This window comes from Macaca nemestrina, chromosome 13 (assembly GCF_043159975.1).
Source record: "Macaca nemestrina isolate mMacNem1 chromosome 13, mMacNem.hap1, whole genome shotgun sequence".
Taxonomy (NCBI): Eukaryota; Metazoa; Chordata; class Mammalia; order Primates; family Cercopithecidae; genus Macaca; species Macaca nemestrina.
This window is the reverse complement of record NC_092137.1, coordinates 80,864,955-80,888,644: the sequence shown is the minus strand read 5'-3', so window position 1 is coordinate 80,888,644 and position 23,690 is coordinate 80,864,955. Positions and strand designations below refer to the sequence as shown.

Genomic DNA, 23,690 nt, shown 5'->3' with positions numbered 1-23,690 from the left:
ACCTCCACAATAGGCAAGAGCGCTTGCCTTTATGAGAAGAGACAGTGAAAAGCTGCCTCAGGGTCCCAAGGAATGCTGGAATCATTGTGGATCTCCAGATGGCTTAATGCAGCAGGTACAGCACCTTGACATGGTGCTGTTAAAAATGTCAGCAGAAAATGGAGCCCACAATTGCTGGATGCAGCGTAAGAAAGCAAAGGAGAGGCTAGTGGAAGGGAGAGGATATGCAAGAGACAGAAGCAACTGCAGCAGTGAGATGAGGAGAAGTGGCGAGAGCAGAAAAGCATTGGGGAAAATTAATATTTCATAATAACAATCTTCATTTAGTGCTTACTTTGTGCCAGATACTGTTCTAAATAATTAGAATAACTTGTTTACTTTTCTCAAAAATCACTGGCTACTATTTTATTCATTTTATAGGTAAGGAGACTGAGACAATAGAATTAAGTCACTTGTCCACATTCACAAAGCTAACAGATAGCAGTGGCAGGATTTGAACCAATGTTGCTTGGCCCCAGACTACATGCTTTTAAATACTAACATACACAAGCTCTCATATGTCTACTTTGTACCAGCTTTGTGTACATTATTGACCAAAAGCAACGGTATATATGATGACAGCAGCAAACATTCCAGGAACAAATGTGATTCCTGGATGAGTAAAGTACATATACAAGGGATTCTGAAAGCTCCCCTCTTCCCTACCCATGATATAGTAAGACCAAAAAGAAGAAGAGCCCCTGTGGAGAGGATAAAAGAAGAGACCCGATGGCAGATAGACACCATAACAGGGAATCAGTGATCCTACCAGAGGTAGAAGTGTTGCTGAGTCCTAATGAATCCCTACTCTGAGACTAGAAAGAGACCTGCTCGATACTCACTATGAAACTCTGACTTCCTGGGGGTTTAGGGATCTGGAAAAAAATAGAGAACTTGTGGTCTAAGATATGCCTACTGCAACAATGTATTCGATGAATTAGACTTGCTCTAACGTAACCATTTTCTTATAACTCTTAATGATCAAAATGTTTTAAAATAGTAAATTGTAAGATGCTACAGAAAGTGTGTTTCTTAGGATTCTAACTGGGTTCAAGCCAAAGGACAAGACACTTCTCCCAGAAAGACTGGTATCCATTTTCCATGCTTTGATATGGTAATTATGGTTTATACGGAAATCCATAAGCCAGGTGGTGGCAGAGGTGAGCCTTACTATAGAGAAATCTTTGAAAGCTGCAAATGCAGCTTGGTACTGTGACAATCTAGCATTCTAATTTGCATTCTCACTCTTAAGAGTATTAGGATCAAAAGTTCTTAAATATATCTATTCCATAGTCTATAAACACAGGCATATCCAAAAGTGGGAGCCAGAGTCCTCAGCAGCCAGGACCAGGGACATCTTGAACTTGGTATCAGCCAGCAAGTGCAGAAACTCATAAATACTGCCTTCATTAGCTCATGGGCCCTGTGATTTGTGTCTCTGATGAGCAGGGGCACATTTTTTTGACCCCTCCAGTAAACAGGCAATGTAATTCCTCTGTAAATTGGCTACTAGAATGGTTTAAATGCCCTTGCCTACAAGCTGAAAGGCATAGTTAACACTTTTTACATAAGCTAGAAGACCAAAATTTAGCTATCAATCAACCAGGGCAGAAAGGAATGACTTGACAAAATCATTCGTTAAGTCTGACAGGAGTCAAGAACACAAGACTTTCTTCCAACGGTTTAAATGTATGTGTGACAATGGAATATTAATTGCATAAGACAAGGCATTTAAAGGTATTAGCTCAGCACTACCAGTCTATTTTACCCAATTAAGGCTATTCATCAATGTAAATAACTGCATTTTCTTCAGCAAACCCAAAGGAATGTAGTCAATGGATCATACCTGCTCTAGCAGTTCTTATTTTGTGGGAGTGCAGAGTCACGAAAGAACAGACACAATTGAACTCACTAACTCAAAAAGAAAAATAAACTGTCTCAAAAATGACCAAAAGCTGTCTCCCTATCGGGTGGAGCATGAGGAGTCCATGCTGTATATTGAGCAACATCTAATACTGCAAAAGTATTTTGTACAAAGTCTAAAACCCTGCAACCGTTTGATAAATATGCAACAGTTCCCTGCAAAAGACAGTCCAAAAAAAAAAAATGTCTCTCCCCAGTCAACCAGTTTTGCAGAAGCTCACACTTGCATAAGACTTTGAAGGCTGTGTGCCTCATTTTAATGTACTCAATGAAAAACATCTCTGCAATTCCTTTTACTGGAGAAATATTCATTCTTGAAAAACTAAAAAAGGTCTTTTATTTGCCTTTAATTGTGAAATTCAAAATTCCTTTCTGATCTCAAGAGAAATAATGGATCTAGAAAGAAAAATTTACACAAATGCCATAGTTTTATTCAAGATATGTAACTGTTATGCCAAAGAAGTGAAATGAGAGTAAACGTACAAAAATACGATGGTATAGATACTAATGCAATTAGCTCGAAGGTGGCAGGAACCTTATTATAAGAGACATAAGAAGTCCTCAGAAAGAAATTATGCTTTATCGCTTACTTAGTTTACTAAACTGTACTCAAGGGCCAGTGTTCAGTCATTTATTCCTTCTACTGGCATTTCAGTAGCTCTTGGTAGATGAAGCACTGTTTTTGGCCAGGGATACAGAAAAAAAAACAAGACAAGCCATCTCCTCTCACTTTCTGCTGAAAACTCCTCCACTGTCTCAACTCCCAACTACTAACAAAGCTACAGTGATCAACATGACCTCATATATGGTTGACTGGCCTCATAAATGGTGCTTAGAGCTAAGCATGAGCTATTCGTGTTGAATGTGTTGGAGGCTGGCCTAAACAACACTGTAAAATAGTCTAATTTTTCTACATTTCTTTCATAGCATATTGCACTTTTTTTTTCTTACTTACAGATTATCTTAAGATTTCTCCACCCCTCCATCAGAACAGGCATTCTTTTAATCGCCCAATGTCTAAGCCCAGAAGAGTTGGCATTTCAAAAGGGTTAAGTTTTAGGTGGCAAGGGTGAAGGTGGAAAAGACATTTCTAGCATAACTACCTTGCTCAGATCTCTGAACCCAGACCAAAAAGCAGGTCAACTCTTCTGCATATATGGAAGGTCTGCTAAGTTTCTGGCTGCTAATTTTAATAATAATCCTGTGCATGTCCTGTTTTTATAGCTTGCAGAGAACTTTCCTAGACATTATTTCATTTGTCCTTCCTTACAATGTCATGGTGTGGGTGAAGGGTGCTGTTTGTAGGGTGAGCATCATTATTTGTGTTGTTTAGAGGAGGAAAGGGAGGATCCTCTGGTTGCATATAGCAAATGCCAGAGTCAGGTATTCGGGCTCCAATAATAATGTCATTTTACTTAAGATCTATGGGTTTATGGACCTGGCTGTTGAAGTTCACAAATCCTAACTGGACAAAGGTCACTTTTCTTTCAATTCTTCACTTCCACCCCTAGTTGATTACTTACTCCCAGCCTTATGTCTCATCCACCATTGCTTGCTCCAAAGGGGGATCTAAGATCAGATGCCTGGATGTTGTATTCTGAGTATCTAATATCTGCCATTGATTAACTCATGGTGAATAGGCACAAGTTGCTTTGAGTACAGTGTGAAAAAGTCAAAAGCTGCATCCAGTTTTTAGGTAAGGTAGGTAATGGTCCCTACCAAGGACCTTTAGGAAGCTTGTAATATGCCCCAAAAAATGATTTAATCCCCTCACAATTTAATTGGCAATTGGGAAAGACAATTTCTGAACGGATGAATTTGATGGCAGGCTAAGAGCAGAAGCCTATAAAAAATGTGTGGTTAAAGAGCATGAAGCAAGATACAGAGACGAGCTCTCAAAACCTATTATTTCTTTCAAATGGGGTCAATCCTACACACCTGTTACGGTGTGGTAGGATTGGTACCAAGTAGAGTCACCTGGCCCTGTACTGCCACATGTCATGCATTCCACATTACAGCACAAGTCCTGTGGGTCTTAGAAGAACGTCTATTATAAACATAGGCACCCGGGGAGGAACCCAGACAAAACTCACTACTTCTCAATCTAGGTATGAGTGAAACCTCAGTTCACTTGAGTGGGATGGGTAGCTTGGGGGAATAAGATGCTGTTGAGTGAGGAAGGAAGAATGATGGGAACTTACTTCTTGGTGCAGATGCCACTGATAAATGTACCTCTGAAGTTTCCGGCCATTTGTGGTCAGTAAAGGGCTCAGCACACTTTCTAAAACAGAAAACCATTTAACACACTCCCCTGTTTTACTCCAATTATAGATAACGGTGAGCCTCCGAGCTACCTTCCCTCTCCAGAGTTCTTCTTTCTCCAGAGTTCTGCTGCCGTACGCAATACTTTTCACTTCCTGTCTTTAACTATTGCACAGCATTGCATTTCCAACAGCTGCTGAATTTTTCCCTAGAGGTTCTTCATTTCAGATAGAAGCCCAATGATTACTCCACATTCCCAACTTTGTGGAAATCCTATAAAATGACGGGTGTTGTCGCTATTTAAGGTAAAAGTAGTTGGATTCCAGGTCCTTTAGCTTTTCAGGGAATTCAGGTTCTTACACCATATTTGTTTTATCTCAAGCTAAGTTTACTTTTAGAGCAGAGATTGGCAGACTCTTCCCTGTAAAGGGCCAGGTAGTATAGATTTTGGCCTTTGTGAGCCAGTTAGTCTCTGTCATGACTAATCAAGTCTGCAGTTGTAGCACAAAAGCAGTCAATACAACATTGCATAATCAAACAGAAGGCTAAGTTTGGGACAGAGATAGTAATTGGCTGATGCCTGTTCTAGATGGTTTCATCAGTGGATTTTAGTCTTATATGCCTCTCACTCTATACATAAGTTTCTACTGCAATCTCTGGCTATTTCAAGCTCCATTTACCCACTGCTTACTTGTAACCAAGCATCTGCTGTGTCCAGAAGCTACCTCCTTAAGAAGAGAACTGAAGAGGCCAAATGTGGCCTCTAAGAGCCCCCAAGTGATCAGTGTGACTGGTATTTGACCAAATGACTTTTGTTATTTCTTTGCCTCATACTCTGCTAGAAAGCAAAGGTTATTCTAGTGGTCCCTAAGAAATTCCTTTTCTAATATAAGCTTTGAGGCAAGGAAGGAAGAAGAAAGTTACATGGAAGAGTAGAAGTTGTATCTAGTTGGGCTGGCTGGACTGCTTAATGTAGGTGTTCTGGCCTAGACTGGACCCCAAATCATGAATTTCCTGCTGATTTGGCAACAAGGGTGCTTCCACACCCTTGATACTGTTGCCAAAACACACAGAGAATGCACCCAAAGAGCAGCAGGCAAGCTGGTTTCTATGGTAACTTGTGACACAATGCCTACTTGATCAGTCAGAAGTTATACACTTTCGACTAGTTAATTTGGTATCTGTAGATACAGCAGCAGGGCCACATTGGTCTAAGCTTGCATATTTCACAGGAGAGGCTGAAGGAAATCTGCTCAGAATCCATTAGTGCTGACTTCTCCCTGCCCTTGGAACTCAGCATCCTCCTGCTCCCATTTTTCTGGTCTCCCAGCCCTGCTCAGAGGTGCATTTTTTTTTTTTTTTTTTCCGAGACAGAGTTTTGCTCTTGTTGCCCAGGCTGGAATACAGTGGCGCAATCTCAACTCACTGCAACCTCCGCCTCCTGGGTTCAAGCGATTCTCCTGCCTCAGCCTCCAGAGTGGCTGGGAATACAGGTGCACGCCACTGTGCCCAGCTAATTTTGTATTTTTAGTAGAGATGGGGTTCCACCCTGTTGACCAAGATGCTCTCGGTCTCCGGACCTTGTGATCCACCCACCTTGGCCTCCCAAAGTGCTGGCATTAGAGGCGTGAGCCACCGCGCCTGGCCCAAAGGTGCTTTTTTAGTTTTACAGTCACCCCCTTTAGACAGTTGCAACTCATACTGTAGCTACTACTTAAGGCAACCTGATCCTTGTTGAAACTGAAGGAATCAAATAAAAATACAGAAGTCCTACCCTTAACAGTTAAACAGGATTGATGCATTTGTGAAAAACTAAGAAATTATGGAAGGAAAAAGGATGGGTCTGGGACTGATGAATCACCCAAACTTCTGACAACATTTATGGTTGGATCAAAGAGAAAATCCACTCTTATCCTCAAACTCCTCAGGACAAATGGTTCTCCTTTAATCCTGGAATGCTCAGGCACAATCCATTCAACCATTTCTCACTGAATACACCAGGCAAGTCTGCTAGTCTCCTGATATGCATTTAATCAGATATTCCCTCAGCTAAAATGAAAGTCCTTTACTTTTTTCCCTTACGATCAATTAGAATAATAATTATCAAAATCCCATTCACAGTTCAGTTTCTGTCATGGAACTGGACACAGATATGAATGGCTTAAGGAAGAAAGAAATGGTGATTATATTAAACACGAAGCCTATTATTATGATTATTATAGAGAAACTCAGGTCTCATTAATAATTGATATTTACCTTATGCTCTTCCCATTAAAGAATTTTAATAAAAGCTATAAACTAAGAGCAAAGTGTACCAACTTTAACAACCACAGTCATTAAAAGGACAGGCTTCAGAGTCAGCCCACTAGAGTCATCTAACTTATGAGGTTTATATCAGTACAAAATTTAATCTTCTTATTGCAACTTCAATACTCTACTCTGGAAAAAAAGTCTTTTTGATAGTAATATCTCTCTGAAGAATTGTAGGGATCATCAGTAAAGAATCAAGTAAAGAATGGACACTAAAAAACTGTCAGTGTCAGTGGACAACTTTACTTTTCTGACCTTCATACACAACCAGGTACAAACAGGAGTAATAGATCAGATGATGAAGACAGCTGATTATTTCAGTTGTCTCAAAGACCAGAGACATGCCCAGTTCCTAAGCCTAACCATTCTTAGCACTCATTGCTACGATAAGGCAAGGCAATTGGTGAAGCCATGGTTTTGAATGCAATAATGTTTAATATTTGTAGGTCTCTGGAACTCTAAGTAGAGTTCTTTACTGAAGTTTTTATCTGGGGCTTAGACATAGGAAGAGAAATCAGTTTTGCAGCACAAAATCAACATCAATGGTTGATAATTACAAAATCACTAATCTTAACTCAATTTTCTAACAAGTAAAATTACCCAATAATTGTACCAACTGCTGTAATGAAGGAATGAGCTCCCATATTTAAAGCTGAGGTTAACAAAAGGCATCTTAAAATTCCTGAAGAAAGACCTCTTGCCCTGGGAAGACCCATAGTGTCCCTTCCACCCCTAAGAATCTGTGAACCCATGATTTCTGAATCAATAGCTTCTTGTCAAAGATAGTTGAGAAATAAGTCCACAAAATAGTACTATTTTTCCTCTGTCTCCTTTCCCCAACTCCTACCCATCTCCTCATTTGGAGGGTAACTGAAAATCATTAGACACATGTAACCACATACTAGTCTGCTTTTAAAATAAGTGTTTAAAGAGATTGTAGCCTTCTTCAAGTTAAGAAGATATGTGATATTTCCCCCTCATTGGGGGACATTCTTTGTTGAGAGAATTACATATATTACTATTTTTTCCTCTATATAACGGAAAATCAACAAATCCAGGAGCTGTATTTTTTTCAAAAAAAGTAATAAAATCGACCACTCGCTAGACTGAAAAAGAACAAGGAGGGAAGAATCAAATAGACACAACAAAAAACGATAAAGGGGATATCACCACTGACCCAATAGAAATACAAACAACCATCAGAGAACACTATAAACACCTGTACAAATAAACTAGAAAATCTAGAAGAAATGGATAAATTCCTGGACACATACACCCTCATTTTGTGAGGCCAGCCTCATCCTGATACCAAAACCTAGCAGGGATACAACACAAAAAGAAAACTTCAGTCTGATATCCCTGATGAATATCAATGCAAAAATCCTCAATAAAATACTGGCAAACCAAACACAGTAGCACATTCAAAAGTTTATCCACTACCACCAAGTCAGCCTCATCCCCACGTTGCAAGGCTGGTTCAACATACACAAATCAATAACTCTAATTCATCACATAAACAGAACTAAAGACAAACATCACATGACTATCTCAATAGATGCAGAAAATGCCTTCAACAAAATTCAACATCCCTTCATGTTAAAAACTCTCAATAAACTAGGTATTGATGGAACATACCTCAAAATAATAACAGCCATTTATGACAAACCCACAGCCAATATCATACTAAATGGAAATTTTCCATACTCTAGTATGACAAAAAATGCCTGTTCTGGGTACAGTTTCTTGAAATGTGGCACCATATGTGCATCAGTAAACATTATGTGTAGAGTAAATTAAACCGAGTCTTATAATTAGGCAGTAAGGAAATTACTGTAGACCTGAAAGAGTAAATCAGCAGTATTAAAATGTTCTCCATTTTCTCTAAAGCACTTCAGAGTGCCATAAAAAGCCCATGTCACTGTGATAAACATCAAGAAGAAATGCATTTTGAGCAACACAACCTAAAAGACAACTGCAATTCAAATAGGTCTTCAAATCTGGAGTCCAAGATGTCATCTCATAAAATTTAAAAGCCAGCCCTTTTGTCACTAATGTGAGTAGAAAAAGAAAGCCATCTGACATTGAGACTTTGTGGGGAACTTTCTCCTACAGCAGGTGCAATAAAGATTTTGATAGATAGAGGCTCTGGAGCAGAGCCAGGACTAACAAGAGGTTCATCCATGATGAAGAAGACAGCAACCTTGTAAATACAGACAGAATCAGTATTGCTGATTTTCCTTTTGCTTCTAGCTTCAATATGGCTCAGCATGGCACTATTTTATTTATGACGATCCTATCTTTATTTACAATGTTGATATTTTGTTCATCATGGATTTCTGCATTATTTTTGATTTTTTAAAATGCTGCACACAATATTATTTATCTTGATTACTGATCTTTCTGGTAGCCCCTAAAATCTTGCACCTGAGGCTGTGCCTCACTTGCCTTACCTTTGTCCTGGCCCTGCTCCAGAAAGTACAGATCTTTCCAAGCCCTACAATAAGAAGCAATGAGCAATCAGACCATTCATTTCTAACCTATGCCCAGAGGAGAGGAGCCTTGTGAAATAATAAGAAATATATAAATATATAGAATTATATAAATATATAATTTATAGTATATAAATTATATAAATATATAATATAGAAATATATAAATTGATCCTGGTTCCTGAACCCCTCGTTCAGACCTCTGCCCTGGTTCCTAAAACCCTTGTATATAAGGGGTACTAGGAGAATCTTTTGTTCTAATATTTGGTCTTTAACCCCAGTAACTGACACAGAACTCTTAAAATATTTATGATTTCCTAGGTAGTAACATTGGAAACAGCTTCTAAAGCCATTGAAATTTCTTGGGTGACAGCATCTTTTATTCTAATGAGGCAATTTTTGATGGACTCCTGGATAGCCTCAGGATCCAGGCTGTTTGCAAGGGAAACCAACCATGTGATTATAACATCAGAACTTTTAGTCCCACCCACCCCGACCTCCAGAGAGGTAAGAGAAGCTGAAGGTTGAGTTAATTGCCAATGGCCAATGACTTAATCAATCATGCCTATGCAATGCATAAAAACTCAAAAGGACAGAGTTTGGAAATCTATTGGTTGCCGGAAAAAATGGAAGTACAGGGAAGGTAGTGCACCCAGAGAGGGCATAGAAGCTCTGAGCCCCTTCCCACATACCTCATCCTATGCATCTCTTCCATTTGGCTGTTCACCTGTATATTCTTTATAATAAATAGGTAAAAGTATGCAGTTTCCCTGAGTTCTGTGGGCCACTGTAGCAAATTAATTGGTCCTGAGGGAGGGTTAATGGGAACTCCCCATTATATAGCTGGTCAGTCAGAAGTATAGGTGACAACTTACTACTTTCAACTGGGATCTGAAGTAGAAGCAGTCTTGTGAAAACGAGCTCTTAGTCTATGGAATCTGAAGTTATCTCCAGGTAGATAGTGTTAGAATTGAATTGAATTATAGGACAGACGGCTGGTGTCAAAGAACTGTTCAGTGAGGTAACATCATACCGCATATATTTTGGTGACTAGAGGTGAAGTGTGCTATGGAGAGTGTGTGAGAGTAGGAAAAACACAGCTTTTTTTTTTTTTTTCTATCTCTTACAAGCCTCAAACATGGATTTTCTGCCCCTGAAAACAGGTATTGTCTCTGTGAAGTAGAAAAGTCTAGTAGAGGCCGAGGAGACTGGAGAAGAGTTGGAAAGGCCTCACAAATCCTCAAATATACTGCCAGAGGGAGTGGGATGATGTCTGAAAGTTCCAACTATCGGAAACAAAGACAGTGGAATTCAAACATGGCAGAATATCAGAAATAAGTAAAAAGCTTGTTATTACAGATTTTAAGGTGCCACCAGAGGTACATGAAGTCAGAATCTCCCAAAATGGAGTAAAATATCTTCATTTTAGCTGCTCTTGAGCTAAGTCTTCTCAAGCCAACTGAGTAACAGGAAACTACTGGATTAGGGTAGCCTCATTAATCATGGAAATTATCCTCAAAATATAAGTGGACGTTTTACGCTAGCAAATCTAGTCCTTGAGACAATGGAACTAGAGACATGTGAGTTTAGAATGGAGGCAAGTTGATGATTGGGATATTTCCTGGGTGGGGTGGCTACAGACAGGGGATTCTTCACTCTTTCAGCACCTGTGTGGTTCAGGCTTCCTTTATTTCGGGCACTAGGATATTACCTGAAGAAACAAAGACTAGAAAGACATGTGCACTGGCAAAAACAAATAAACAACTTAAACTCACTGCAAAAAGTGTCATAATAGAGATATTTTTAAATGCTCTGGGAGTCTACTGGATAAATCCTGTTTACAGGAATTGGATAAAGTTGTGATGATAAGGTGACATTTAAGCTAAGCCTAGTAGGAAAAGATGTGAGTTTTCTTGGAAGAAAACAAAAAGGGGTGGTGGGAGCATTCCAGGCAGAAGCAACACAAGTGCAAAGGCAGAAGGATCTGGAAACACTGGCTTATTAGACTGCTGGGGCAATCATAACTGGGGTCTAGGAGTTACCAGGAAACTGGGGTCTAGGATACTGATTATGAGGTTGTGGCCATGGCCATTTTTTTGTGTGTGAGAAGCAGTGCATTAGGGCCAATGCCAGTGGAGAGGAGCAATGAACTCAAAATGCATTTAGGAGGTGGTATCAATTGTACTGAATGGCTGAAGGAGATTTAAGGAATAACAAAAGGAGGAGTTGCATGGGACTGTCACTCTCTTGAAAAGTAGATCACAGTGGGAAGCACATAATTGTGTAGAGCCATGGTGGGGTGAAGGTTTGGTTGTAGGATAACCTGGAAATTTCATTCAGCGCAAAAAGAGGACAAAGATGAGTCAAGGGCATGTAATGTAAATAGAGAGGTGTTCAAACTAATATCACCTTCTTCACAATTTTCCACCCAAGCAAAAAGCAAAGTTGAATTCCCTCAGCCATCAGCAGTGGCATCCATGGGAATCACGAAGGCATAACACGAGGACATCCTAGAGCAAATGGGCTCCCACCAGGGTTGGTGGTGACAGCAGGCATGGCAGAGCCGGCAGAAAGATGACTCACTTTCTGAATTTCAGATTTGTCCAGCCTCCTCGGGAAATAGGGAGATAAAGAAATATCGCAGTCCTGATGGAAATTTCCCCTGGGAAAGATGATGCCAGAAGCCATTTCAGGTAATAAAAGGTAACCTCAGCAAGGAGGGGTCAATTGGAACAGATATATCTGGCTACAAGCTAACTGCAAATATCCACTGAGTACATTCAGTCAGAATCAAGGTGATTAGCTGTTATCACCAACTCTAGAAACACCTCAATTCAGGCCATAATGGTAGATGCACCACACACTCTAAAATTATCTCGTTTTCAGTGACAGTTTTGGATAAGAATCCCAGTCTAAACATAGCCTCCAACAACAAATATGGGCGAACCTCACTTAACCAGCATGGGTGTAGTAAAATGAATGTTCTGGTAAACTGAAAGGGCATTCTATGAAACAATCTTTGTTATTTAAGTCACCATGGTTGAAAATATTCTAAGTTTCCCTGCTTAGGAATTTCATGCTGAAAAATGTGATGGCATTTTTGTTTCATAATCCTACAGTGGATCTTCCAGTCTCAGGATCAGGATTCTTAATGGTATTATTCTCTTTGTTAAAAATAGAAGAAGGTGTTGGGAATTGAACCAAACACAGACATTATCTAGAAGGTGTTTTGGGGCTCAGTTATTGCTATTTACTCCTTCCCTTCCCACTTTTCCTTGATTTCTAGGGCCTAGAGAAATTAGCAGAAAAGAATAAATCAGTAGTTGAAGCTTCCACTTCATTGAGAGCTTTCATGTTCATACTTATGTTATAGATCCCTCTGCTCAGTCTAGTGTACCATTTGATGAAACAATGTTGATCAAGCTACTAGACTCTTTTGCTTCTTTGTGTGATCTAGACTTGCTAGTGTCAAGCCAATGTGTGAACTATCAACCATATGCTGGCTTATAGAAATAAATTGAACCACTTTGTGAGTTGAATAGTACCTTGACAAGAGAACAGCTAGCCCAAGATGATATTTCAAGAACCGTTTCCAACTGATGAAATAATGTACTTTGGACTTGGCCTAATGACTATTTTCCAGGTGATAAGTAAATGGTGCTCTGAAATTTAGGGTTGTTTTATCAGGATTTTCCTAAGGTAGAGGTAGCTTGAATGTACTACCCATCATCAAGGGATACATCCAAAGGATGGCCTTTCGTGGTTGAGGTCAGGAGTTTGAGACCAGCCTGGACAACAGGGTGAAACTCTGTCTCTGCTAAAAATAAAAAAAATAATAAAAAAAATAAAAATTAGCCAGGCATGGTGGCATGTGCCTGTAATCCCAGCTACTTGGGATGCTGAGACAAGAGGATCACTTTAGCCCAGGAGGTGGAGGTTGCAGTGAGTTGAGATTGCGCCATTGCGCTCCAGCCTACTACCTACTCTGCTCTGCTCCTCCTGGCATTTCTTATTCTAATTTATGGTGTTTCTGATTCCATTTCTTTCTTTCTCTTTGTTCAGACAGAGTCTTGCTGTGTTACCCAGGCTGGAGTGCAGGGGTGTAATCTCAACTCACTGCAACCTCCGCCTCCTGGGCTCAAGCAATCCTCCTGCCTCAGCCTCCCAGGTAGCTGGGATTACAGGTGTGTGCCACTGTGACGGTCTATTTTTTTTTTTTTTGTATTTTTAGTAGAGACGGAGTTTTACCATGTTGGTCAGGCTGGTCTTGAACTCCTGACTTGAAGTGATCCTCCTGTCTCAACCTCCCAAACTGTTAGGATTAGAGGCATGAGCCACAACGCCTGGCTTCTGATCCCATTTCTATTTAGCTGTCTCTGGGTTCATGTTTCTTGTATTTCAAATCCCATTTGCTGCATGATCATTTTCTGATCTCCATGTTTCCATGGCAGCTTGACAATCTGACCTAGACTCCAAACTCCAGAGATTATTAGCTCTTATATGTAGGGTTCTGTACAGTCTACAGAACACAAACCTTAACACTTGGAGGAACTCAATATTCTGTAATATATTTTGTTGCCATGTAGAGAGCCTCATATCCTTATGAAGAAAAACAGATTCAAACCCAGAAATAAATGATTTAAAAATGTTTTTTACAATGAATTTAAAAATAATTGGCCCTATCATAAGCAGATGTGAGAAAAAGAATAGAATGCCTTAACATTCTCTTTTTTCTGCAATTACTCTAGGAAGTCTATAATTCATGTTTTGAGAGGCCAGACACCTAAACATAATTGCACTTTTTCAAAAGAGGATCCAATGAACCATAACAACTGGAGACCCAAGAGATGATATATCACAAACAAGAAACATGTTTTTGACATTTACCATAGTTGTTTTTTTTTTCCTTTCTTTTCACAGTGCATTCGTCCCACCAATTACAAATCCTAGAGTTGTAGAGGTGCTGCTCAAAACCTCGAAGCACCTCTACACATTTATGTGAAACTTCCTTCTTCCCCACATGCACTTCTCAGAGTACATTAGTATGTGGTTGACCCACATACATATGCTGATTCTATGGAGAGGCAGGATGTAGTAAAATTTATGAGTACAAGACCCTATAGCCAGATTGCCTGGCTGCAACTTCCACATGTCCACACCCTGTATGGCCATGGGTGCTGTACTGATCTGTTCTCCTGCTTCTAATGAAAACATACCTGAGACTGGGTAATTTATAAAGGAAATAGGCTTAATTGAGTCAGAATTCCACAAGGTTGGGGAGACCACACAACCACGGAGGAAGGTGGAGGAAGAGCAAAGTCATATCATACATGGTGGCAGGCAAGAGAGCATGTGCAGAAGAACTCTCCTTTATAAAACCATCAGGTCTTGTGAGACTTATTCACTATCACAAGAATGGCATGGGAAAGACCTGCCCCCATGATTCAATTACCTCCTACCAGGTCCCTCCCATGACATGGGAATTATGGGAGCTACAATTCAAGATGAGAATTGGGTGTGGAAACAGCCAAACCATATCAGGTACATTACTTGGCTTAACATCCTCATCTGTAAAATAAGCATGGTGACAATCTTTTAGAGCTAGTGTGTGGAATAAATGTGGTCAGTACAGAGAGATAACTTAGAACAGTTCCAGGTACCTTGCAAGGACTTAATACAAGTGGGTTATAAATTAGTTTACATTTTATGGACAGTAATTTTACGAGCTCTCCATGGTAACTGTTCACCTTCAGCCAGAGTTTGTACATAAGGAATTGGGTCAAAAAGGAGACAGCTAAGGAATTTTTTAGTTGTAATTGTTTTTTATTAATCTTAGAAGATTTTTCTGTAGTACTACTTGGAGACACAACATTAATGAATCAGCTTTTAAACATTGCATCCAATAACATGTTTTGCTTATTGATTTTTAATGCCTTGTTATATTACTATTCTAAGTACTCACCCTAATGTTAAAGCATTCTATATATAAATTTTTGTTGTTAAAAATGTTTTGATTGTAATAATAGAATTGAGACGTTTGTCAGGTTGACACTCACTAAATCTCATTGCTGGAATCATTGTGGTGGCTAGTAAGGGTGAAGGAATAAGAATTAGGCCTGTGATTTGTTTTGGGAGTGAAAGAGTTGCTAAGTTTAGCAACACTGTAATATCATAGATATTATTTATTAGCTTGTCAGAGAGAAATGTTTCGGTACTGATTTATCAACTTGGAAAAAACAGGGACTAATAAAAATACAAAAATAATATTCAGAATCAACTAGCATCCCTGTAACTATAGGAAAAATTAAGAGATCATACCTAGAATAGTTCACAGGTGGCACAGAGCAAAAGGGAATAGGGTTGCAGCTGGCAGACACTGACTGAGGCTTCTCCAGGGGATGGATGGACCATGTGGGCCACCAGGCACCCAGAAGGGGCATCAGCCAAGAGCTATTGTTTCCACACTGGGCTGATTCCAGAATCACAGCAGTGACAATAGCTCAGACGCGGGGTCTGCTGTGCCCACAGCTCTAAAATGAGAACACAATGCTTAAAGCTGGGAGTTAGCATCCCCTAAATCCATTTTTTTTTTAATTTTATTTTATTTTTTTTGAGACGGAGTCTCGATCTGTCACCCAGGCTGGAGTACAGTGGCGCCATCTCAGCTCACTGTAAGCTCTGCCTTCCGGGTTCACGCCATTCTCCTGCCTCAGCCTCCCGAGTAGCTGGGACTACAGGCGCCTGCCACCATGCCCAGCTAATTTTTTTGTATTTTTAGTATAGACAGGGTTTCACCGTGTTAGCCAGGATGTTCTTGATCTGCTGACCTCGTGATCCACCCACCTCGGCCTCCCAAAGTGCTGGGATTACAGGCGTGAGCCACCTCGCCCGGCCCATTTTTCATTCTTAAGAAAATATTCCTTAGGAGGATTCTGCTCTACCACTGCCCCTGTCATGGGTTTGACTGGTAAGATGGATTCATGTTAATCAGTTTTAAATGATATTTTCACCATTTATAATGCCCCAGTTCCTTGGGATATGTTGCTTCAAGAGAGGAGTTCTACTTACCTGAAAATTCCACTTAAACCAAAATTAATCCTGATTTCTTTAAGTATCTACAAGTCTAATTCCACTTTCTTTCATTAGGAAAGTCCAAAATAATGATCATGATTGACTTTATTTCTTTTCAATTCAGTGGCTAAAACTTTTCAAGGCTCCAGGGTCACCCTTCTGAAAATCACTGCCCAAACTTAGGGCAATAAGGAGGAGGCAGGAGACTGAAAGAGTGGGACATCATGAATGTCACTGAAAATATTTTTTAATAAACTAAAATCTTTGATTTCACCTTTTTTTTCCCTATGAGATTTGATCTCTACATGTGTACAGGGAAGTGGACATGATCACTGAGTGTTCTCTTAGAATCTGCTCTAGCATACATTTGTCTGTAATTAAGAACAGAAAATATGTCAGCAGTATACATTTGTTTGAGCCATTAGCATTCTCTGAGCCACTATTGTGGAGGGGCTATTAGAGACCCAGGTAACACCTTGTTAATCTAATTACTAGTTACCCAAATCTAAGCTTATGACCTACCCGAGCCAAACAAATTAGTCATTGCATGTTCCATCTGCTCAAGTGCTAGGTAGCTTCAATTTAGATCACAGAAGCTTTTGTGCCACTACAGGTGTACATGGGGAGGCAGAGGAGATGAAAAGAAAGACAAAAATATCTCAACATATGGGTAGGGATGAAACTGACAGATGGGGACCATCGTCGTTTTAGAAAGGCAGATTGGAGAAGAGAAAGATGTTTCAACCAAATTCATGGATATGGTGCGAAATTGTGCCATAACTGTGGGATCTTAATACCATGAAACAATTCCCTTTTTATCCTTATTCCTCTATATTTTGAAGAAAGGTAAGGAAAAAAAATAAGATACATGGAATAATTTCAGGGAAGGACACACTCCTTCCACTGCCATCTTACAGGAAGCTCTCCAAGGAGCTTATCACCTAAGCATTTAAAATTCCACCATAATTTTTCACCTTCAAATTTTACCACTGTCCTCTGCTAAAAAGAGTCAACCCTTTCCAGGAATTGTAACATGAGAGTACAAATTACTGTTTCATTCCTTTATAGTAATAATAATAATAATCCTGCTATGAGTAGTCCATGATTGAAAAGAGCTGAGGGGGCTTGTTCTTGAATGTAAAAAATGTAATCACTGCTGAGACCAAGGGATCAGGAAGATGAGAGGACCCAGTTCATGAATTTTACCTGGTTGACAATCTAGCCAAAGGCAAGACCTGGAGATGTCCTCCCACTGCTTTTAAAAATCTGTGATTATCAGTCATTGGGACCTCTGACATAGGAATGAGAATTTCCCTTAGACTCATACAATCTTATACAGCTTTTTTTTTTTTTTTTTAAAAAAAGAGTTTACAGATCTAGTTTGGCTCCTTACTTTTGTAAGACCAAGAGATGAAAGATCAACAGTCACACTGCCAGTTTAGTGGCAGAGCTAACACTAAAACCAAGGGCTCTGGTATCTGATTCAGTGTTTTTAACTAACCTCCATTCCACTTCCTGCCACCCATATCATTTCATATTAAATGGTGATATGTAGAGATGGTCTAAGACAGCAAAGAGATAGAAACCTGGCCATATATTCGTTTGCTGTTAGTTACTAATACCTAAAAGGACAATGTTGTATTCTGCCTTATTTGAAGTAAAGTAAAAGGGAATGTTTCCCCCAAAAGGTTTGTTAGCTGGTGAGCTAGAATATTCATATTCCAGAAATAATTGTGATATCCTCTGAAGGACACCAGATCAAGTGTGTCTATACCTTCAGGTGACATCTGGATAAAAGCCAAGAAGCTCCCCAGCAGTCAGAAGTGGTGGGTTCCTCTCATTCAAATCATTTCCAAGTTTCTACTTGGCCATTCTTGCCCAGGCCTCTTGCTAATTTTGTTTGTACTTAACACACTGCAGGAGCAAATGCTGGATGTGGCCATGCTAAACCAAGTGTTTCAGCTGTAGAAAATACAGCAGGTGCTGCCATGGCAGTGGTTGGTTTTAGCTGGCTGTCACAATCAACAATTAGTGAATGAGATGGACATAGCCAAAGCTACAGCAGGAGACAAGCTTCTGCCCTCCTGGGCAGGAATCAAGAAGAGGGGGTTTTATTATAACTCAGTGGGTGGTAGAATCTCTTTCAGAGAAATACTACTACCAAAGAAAGAGGAGTTCATCATGGCCACATATAATATCAGGGTTCTAAGGCAACATTTACCAGTGTTCATACAACACTTTCAAGGAGAAAAAAGGGCCCTGACTGGAGATTTCTCCCCATTAAGAAAAACAGACCCATCAAACTAATGATGTCATTAGGCATTTTATTCCCTGCTTCCCAAACAACCATCTGATAAGCAAAATTTCTCCTAGATTTATGTTCCCAAGGGAATACACTGGCCAAGAGACCTTAATTAACCCATTAGATTAAGAGTTGTATTTCTCATTAACCATTAGCATTCTGGTTTATAACTAAATTCCCGGGAGTTTGATAAGTAAGAACCAGCAAAGATCAGACACAGGCTCTTGGCATACCTGGATTTGGAAAACTAAAGACCAGATGTACAAGTAGTGAACTCATCCAGTCTCCACCGGGACAGACTGGATCTGGGCAGTGAGAAGCCACCTGCTCAGTAACTGTTTCCTTGCTTGCAACAGGCTCATCTCTGTCCAGCAATCTCTACCTTGCCGATAAAATGGGATCTTTTTGTATATGTAGATGTTATAAAGAATAACAACCTCATCATCATCTCCAAGAAGACACCCTGGAAAAGGATATTGTTGGAAACCACTATTACATATCATGGACTTAAAGTAAAAATAAAAAATAGTACCTGTCTCCTTAGATCTCTTGTTTTCTTAGTCATCTTATCAATCGCAATGTTGAGAGGATCTCCTTTTTCTTTCCTTCCAGTCTATTAAGAAAAGAGAAATAATTTCTGGTTTAGCATATTCAATGTTAGAGATACTAAACGTAAAAAAAAATCAGGAAAACATGAGATGTTAAATTCAAACAATTTTTAAAAGATTATTTTTAATATATAACTATAACATGATTTGGTCTCTAAAGTTGATTTTTCCTGAAATAATAATTAAAATCGATAAAAACCAATACATTGTCAGGATGGTTACACATATGTCCATATTCAGCTCCACACAAATCTGTGTTTTCATCCCTCCTCCAGATGCTTAGCAGTTAAGTAAATATAACAAGGATGTTTTGGTTTTGCCTTCAAATAAAAATGCTTTGTGTGTCTATATTGTGTAGGCACATTTCTGAATAGAAGATAATTGAGATAATAAAAACTAAATCGAAAAGGATTTTAAGGAAATCACCAAAATTCAGAATTTTATACCAATATTTTTTAAGCCATACTGCAACTTCTGTATCAAATTCAAAAGAGATGCTTTACTAGAAAATACAGTATTGCTAATCTCTGCTCTGTCATGTAGTGAAATGCTAAAAATGATAATAAGCAACCCACAGCTTGAGGTCATGAGGAAAATTTCCCTTATGACTATAACAGGCAGAGGTAGAGAAAAAAAAGTGTTCTTTAATAAATTATTCACTTGAAAGTTTCACTAGTTTCCTATTTCTTTGCTTTTTCTCCTTTTTTTTTTTGGTGGGTACAGAAAAACAATTGAAACTGAACAAAAAAAATCCCCATTGTCTTTTTAAAAGAGCAACAAGATTCCCATGGATGAAAAGCTCAATAGACTTTATGGATGACAATTATCTTCCCCTTAAAAGATAAATGTTTTCAAAAACCTTGTCAAATCGATTAAATTATCTAAATTTTAGTCAAACACTACAGATTGATTTATTTATCATGCTAGTGGCAAGTCAATTCTTGTGGCCTACTCAGTCTCTGTAAAATCATGTAGGTCTCTGTAGTAATTTGCTGATATGAGGAAAATGAGATCCCAGATCTTAAGTTGTGCCTAATAGGATAACATGAATTGGCAATGCATAAGAATTACCATCCAACAGGTTTCTAAATGTTCTGTTTCCATGACAAAATCCGGGACACATAAAGCTGATACATACATACCAGCTCTCCATAGCTGGGTTTAAAGTAGTCACTCTTCTCTGCCACTTGCTTAATTAACTATTTTTTCTGAACAAATGTCTGATACACAGTCCTATAGGGTTTTCATTAAAAAGCCCAAACCAAGACATATGTGCATATATTTTTAGTCTTCTAAAATCTTACAATTCCCCATCATCCTTTCCCACTCCCTAAACTCATAGACTCACTTTCAGATGTAGACACTAAGGTTTGTAAGTAGAAAGAGCTTAAAATACAGTGGCTAACATTTTACAACTTCGAAATATCAGCCTGCAAATAGCTCCAAGAAAACAAAAGTATATGGAGGAGAATAACGTGCTGCTCTATCTTTCAAGGGAATGTGGTTGTGCAGTGAGTGTAATTTCAATGCTCTGCCTCTCCAAGTTCAGATCTGCCACAAATTCAACAGTCAAAGGCTATTCCTTTTCTGTTTGGTTCTCTCCTTGCAAATAGGTTGTCGGCCATCAAAATACAGGGCACCTTTGTGGATCTCTGGACCATGATCATTCTGAAAATCATAATTTCCTATGGCTTTTTCATTTATTAGAATAAGAAAAACTTACTTTCGAAAGTTAAGTTATGAGTTTAGTTTAAAATGTGGTTACAACAGACGGAGGGGCGATTACTAAACTTTTCAAAGTAAAAAGAAAAAAATGGAGCCACTTTAGATACACAAAATAATTACTGAGTGCATGTAAATGACAGACTCTGGGCTTATTCCATCGTGCCAGTGCCATATCTATGTAACCATTTTTCAGATAAGAAGAATGAGGATCAAATGGACCTGGGACTGGTGTGAAGAGAGTGAAGAGGGAGAGAGGGAGTATAATTTAGATGTAAAATTTAAGGTGGCACCAAGGAACTCAGTCATCAAGACAAATAATATTTTAATGTAATATATACTTTTTTTTTTTCTTTAGACAGAGTCTTGCTCTGTCACCCAGGCTGGAGTGCAGTGGCGCAATCTCGGCTCACTGCAACCTCTGCTTCCTGGGTTCAAGCAATTCTCCTGCCTCAGCCTCCCAAGTAGCTGGGATTACAGGCACGTACCACCATGTCTGGCTAATTTTTTTGTATTTTTAGTAGAGATGAGGTTTCACCATATTGACCAGGCTGGTCTCAAACTCCTGACCTTGTGATCCACCTGCCTCAGCCTCCCTAAGTGGTGGGATTACAGGCATGAGCCACCATGCCTGACCTAATGTAATATTTTTAAAATCAAAACTAATGCAAAGAAATCCATGTTGAAAATAAAATATCAAAAATTGAAATAAAGACAGAATCCATAGGGCTAGGATTAGGGTAGGGCGAACAAGGTGAGTCGTGCAAATGCAGCATCAGATGACATTTTAAACTTTTAAACTTAAAAAGAAATAGGGGGATATATTTATTCTTCAAAAATTATTGTTTACCTAAAATTCACATTAACTGGGCATCCTGTCTTTTTATGTGCTAAATCTGACAATCCTACCCCCAGGGGAAAGAGCCATGTTCAAGATTGTAATTGCGGTTGTTACAGACACATGTGGGAGGCTTGGTTGCCCCATTCTGTGAGCAGATGGGCAACATGTGGGATCTGTATCCCTTCTGGCATCAATATCCTGGAACTGTAAAACACATATCCCTTAGATGTGAGGTATCCTGTTGGTCACTGCGGGGAACACACGAAAAGTGATAGCCACGATTTTCACCATCAAAGAGCTCCTGATACAGGGGAATAGACCAGTACACAAGACTAACAATACCAAAAACTGTGCAGAGATATTAGCATGTTCAACGACTGAGTTGCTCAGAAGAAGGAGAAGATGTTGCATTTGGGAAGTCAAGAAATCTCACAGAGGAAAGAGAAAATTCACTCGACCTTAAGCCTTGTGTAAGATTAGAATAGGAAAGAGAGAGGCACTTTGACTGGCAAAAAGAAATTCATGTAGGCAAGAAGGCAAGATGGTTCTGGGAAGGCAGTGAGTGAAACAAACCAGCTTTTTCTCCATGATGTGAAGAGATCAGTTTGATTAGCTACAGAGACAAATTATTTTTATAAGAACTTTTTTTATAGTGTGGTTACTATTAACTTTATTTTGATCTACAAGCCCAGATAATCTCTGGTAACGTTAGTCATTCCATTTCACTTTTGTCCGGATGCTGTTTGTGTAATATTTGTGATCCTGGGTTTCTCCAGCCTGAAAGTCCTTGGCTGAAAACAATTCAGAAATGCAGTTGACTTAGGTGCCATATTTGTTGTCACTATACATGAAGGCTGGGGAATGTTAAAACAAGGACTAGGATTTAGGAATTTTGGGCCACTGGATGGGATAGTCAATTCACTGGCCCTTTCTTATCTCCAATTTTAAAAAATGAGGTATTTGTGCAGGAATAACAATAGTAGCTCAGCTTTGCACAGCAAATGGGGACTTGGAAGCCATTATGTCCTACTTTCCTCAGCTCTGTATGTCTAAATGTGGCCATAATTTTAAATTCATCAGTTTAAACTGGACAGGAAGCCAGCTACTGAGAGTGAGACAGAGAGAGGAAAAGAGGGAGAGAAAAAAAGACAGAGACACAGAGACAGAGGGAGGAAGAGGAGAGGAGAAAGGGAGAGAGCAATGGGGGATAGTGAGGAGGGAGGAAGAGAGAAGCAGAGACTTGCCTCCTAGTGTCAGCTCCCTATTAGTAGCCTCCATGATCCTGAACTAAGCATTTACCCCATTTTTTTAAAAAAGTCTGAGTTTTGTCATAAGCACAATAGATAGCATAATATATGCTCTGTCTTCTTTACAAGGTTAGCAGGACAATCAATCACAATGTTACTGTGCTAGAAACAATAAAAGACATTAAGACTATTCAGGGTAATTACGAAAGTATTTTTGCTGTGGAAAAGAAATGAAAGAATTGATTTAGACAGTACATAGAAACTATTTTTGGATCACCTGTCCTTCTGCTTTCTCCATCCAGGCAGATAATGTACAAAAACCTTGCCAAAAACTGGTATCCCTAAAGAAAAAGTTCTCTCCCTTTAAAGAAGGAATATTTGGGGCAGTTCATTTTAAATATACAGCTAGTCTGAGATATTTCTAAGAGGTGAAATGAGGGGCAGAATCTCCAGTTCAGTCTTTTACATAGTAGGTCCTGGGACATATTTTGTCTCGTAACTAAGGATTTGATCATCACGAGCACATCCTGGTTCCCTAGGAGTCTACCAGAAGCCTCACCTAGCTCTCTATCCCTGACCCTCCAGGCTCTACACATTAAAAATACTTTAACAAACGGAAGTGAAAGCAGATCTAAGTATTGACATCATCACCTAATAATAAAAGCAAAATGTGTGGTGTTAAGTCAGTCATCCAATTATTCCCTGTTTTTGCTGAACAAAAGGAAACGAAAGCCAATTAGTTGTAACCACTCTCTGCCAGTAACCACCTAAGTGACCTGGCAACATCTCTAGACTCCAAACTTATCATCTGTAGAATGAAAGGGCCAGAGATGAGTTATGAAATTGTGAAATGTGAGAAGCAGAAAAACCATCAAG

General features: G+C 39.2%; 1 protein-coding gene across 8 annotated transcripts in view; it reads right to left on the bottom strand.

Annotated features, from left to right (window-relative positions):
* LOC105465339 (catenin alpha 2) overlaps positions 1-23,690 on the bottom strand; it is a 1,482,339-nt gene that overhangs the window by 241,998 nt on the left and 1,216,651 nt on the right. For all 8 annotated transcript variants that reach the window (XM_011713753.3, XM_071077395.1, XM_011713752.3 and 5 more), the window contains one exon: positions 18,929-19,009. In XM_011713753.3, the coding sequence (XP_011712055.1) occupies positions 18,929-19,009 (81 nt within the window). The remainder of the gene's footprint in view (positions 1-18,928; positions 19,010-23,690) is intronic.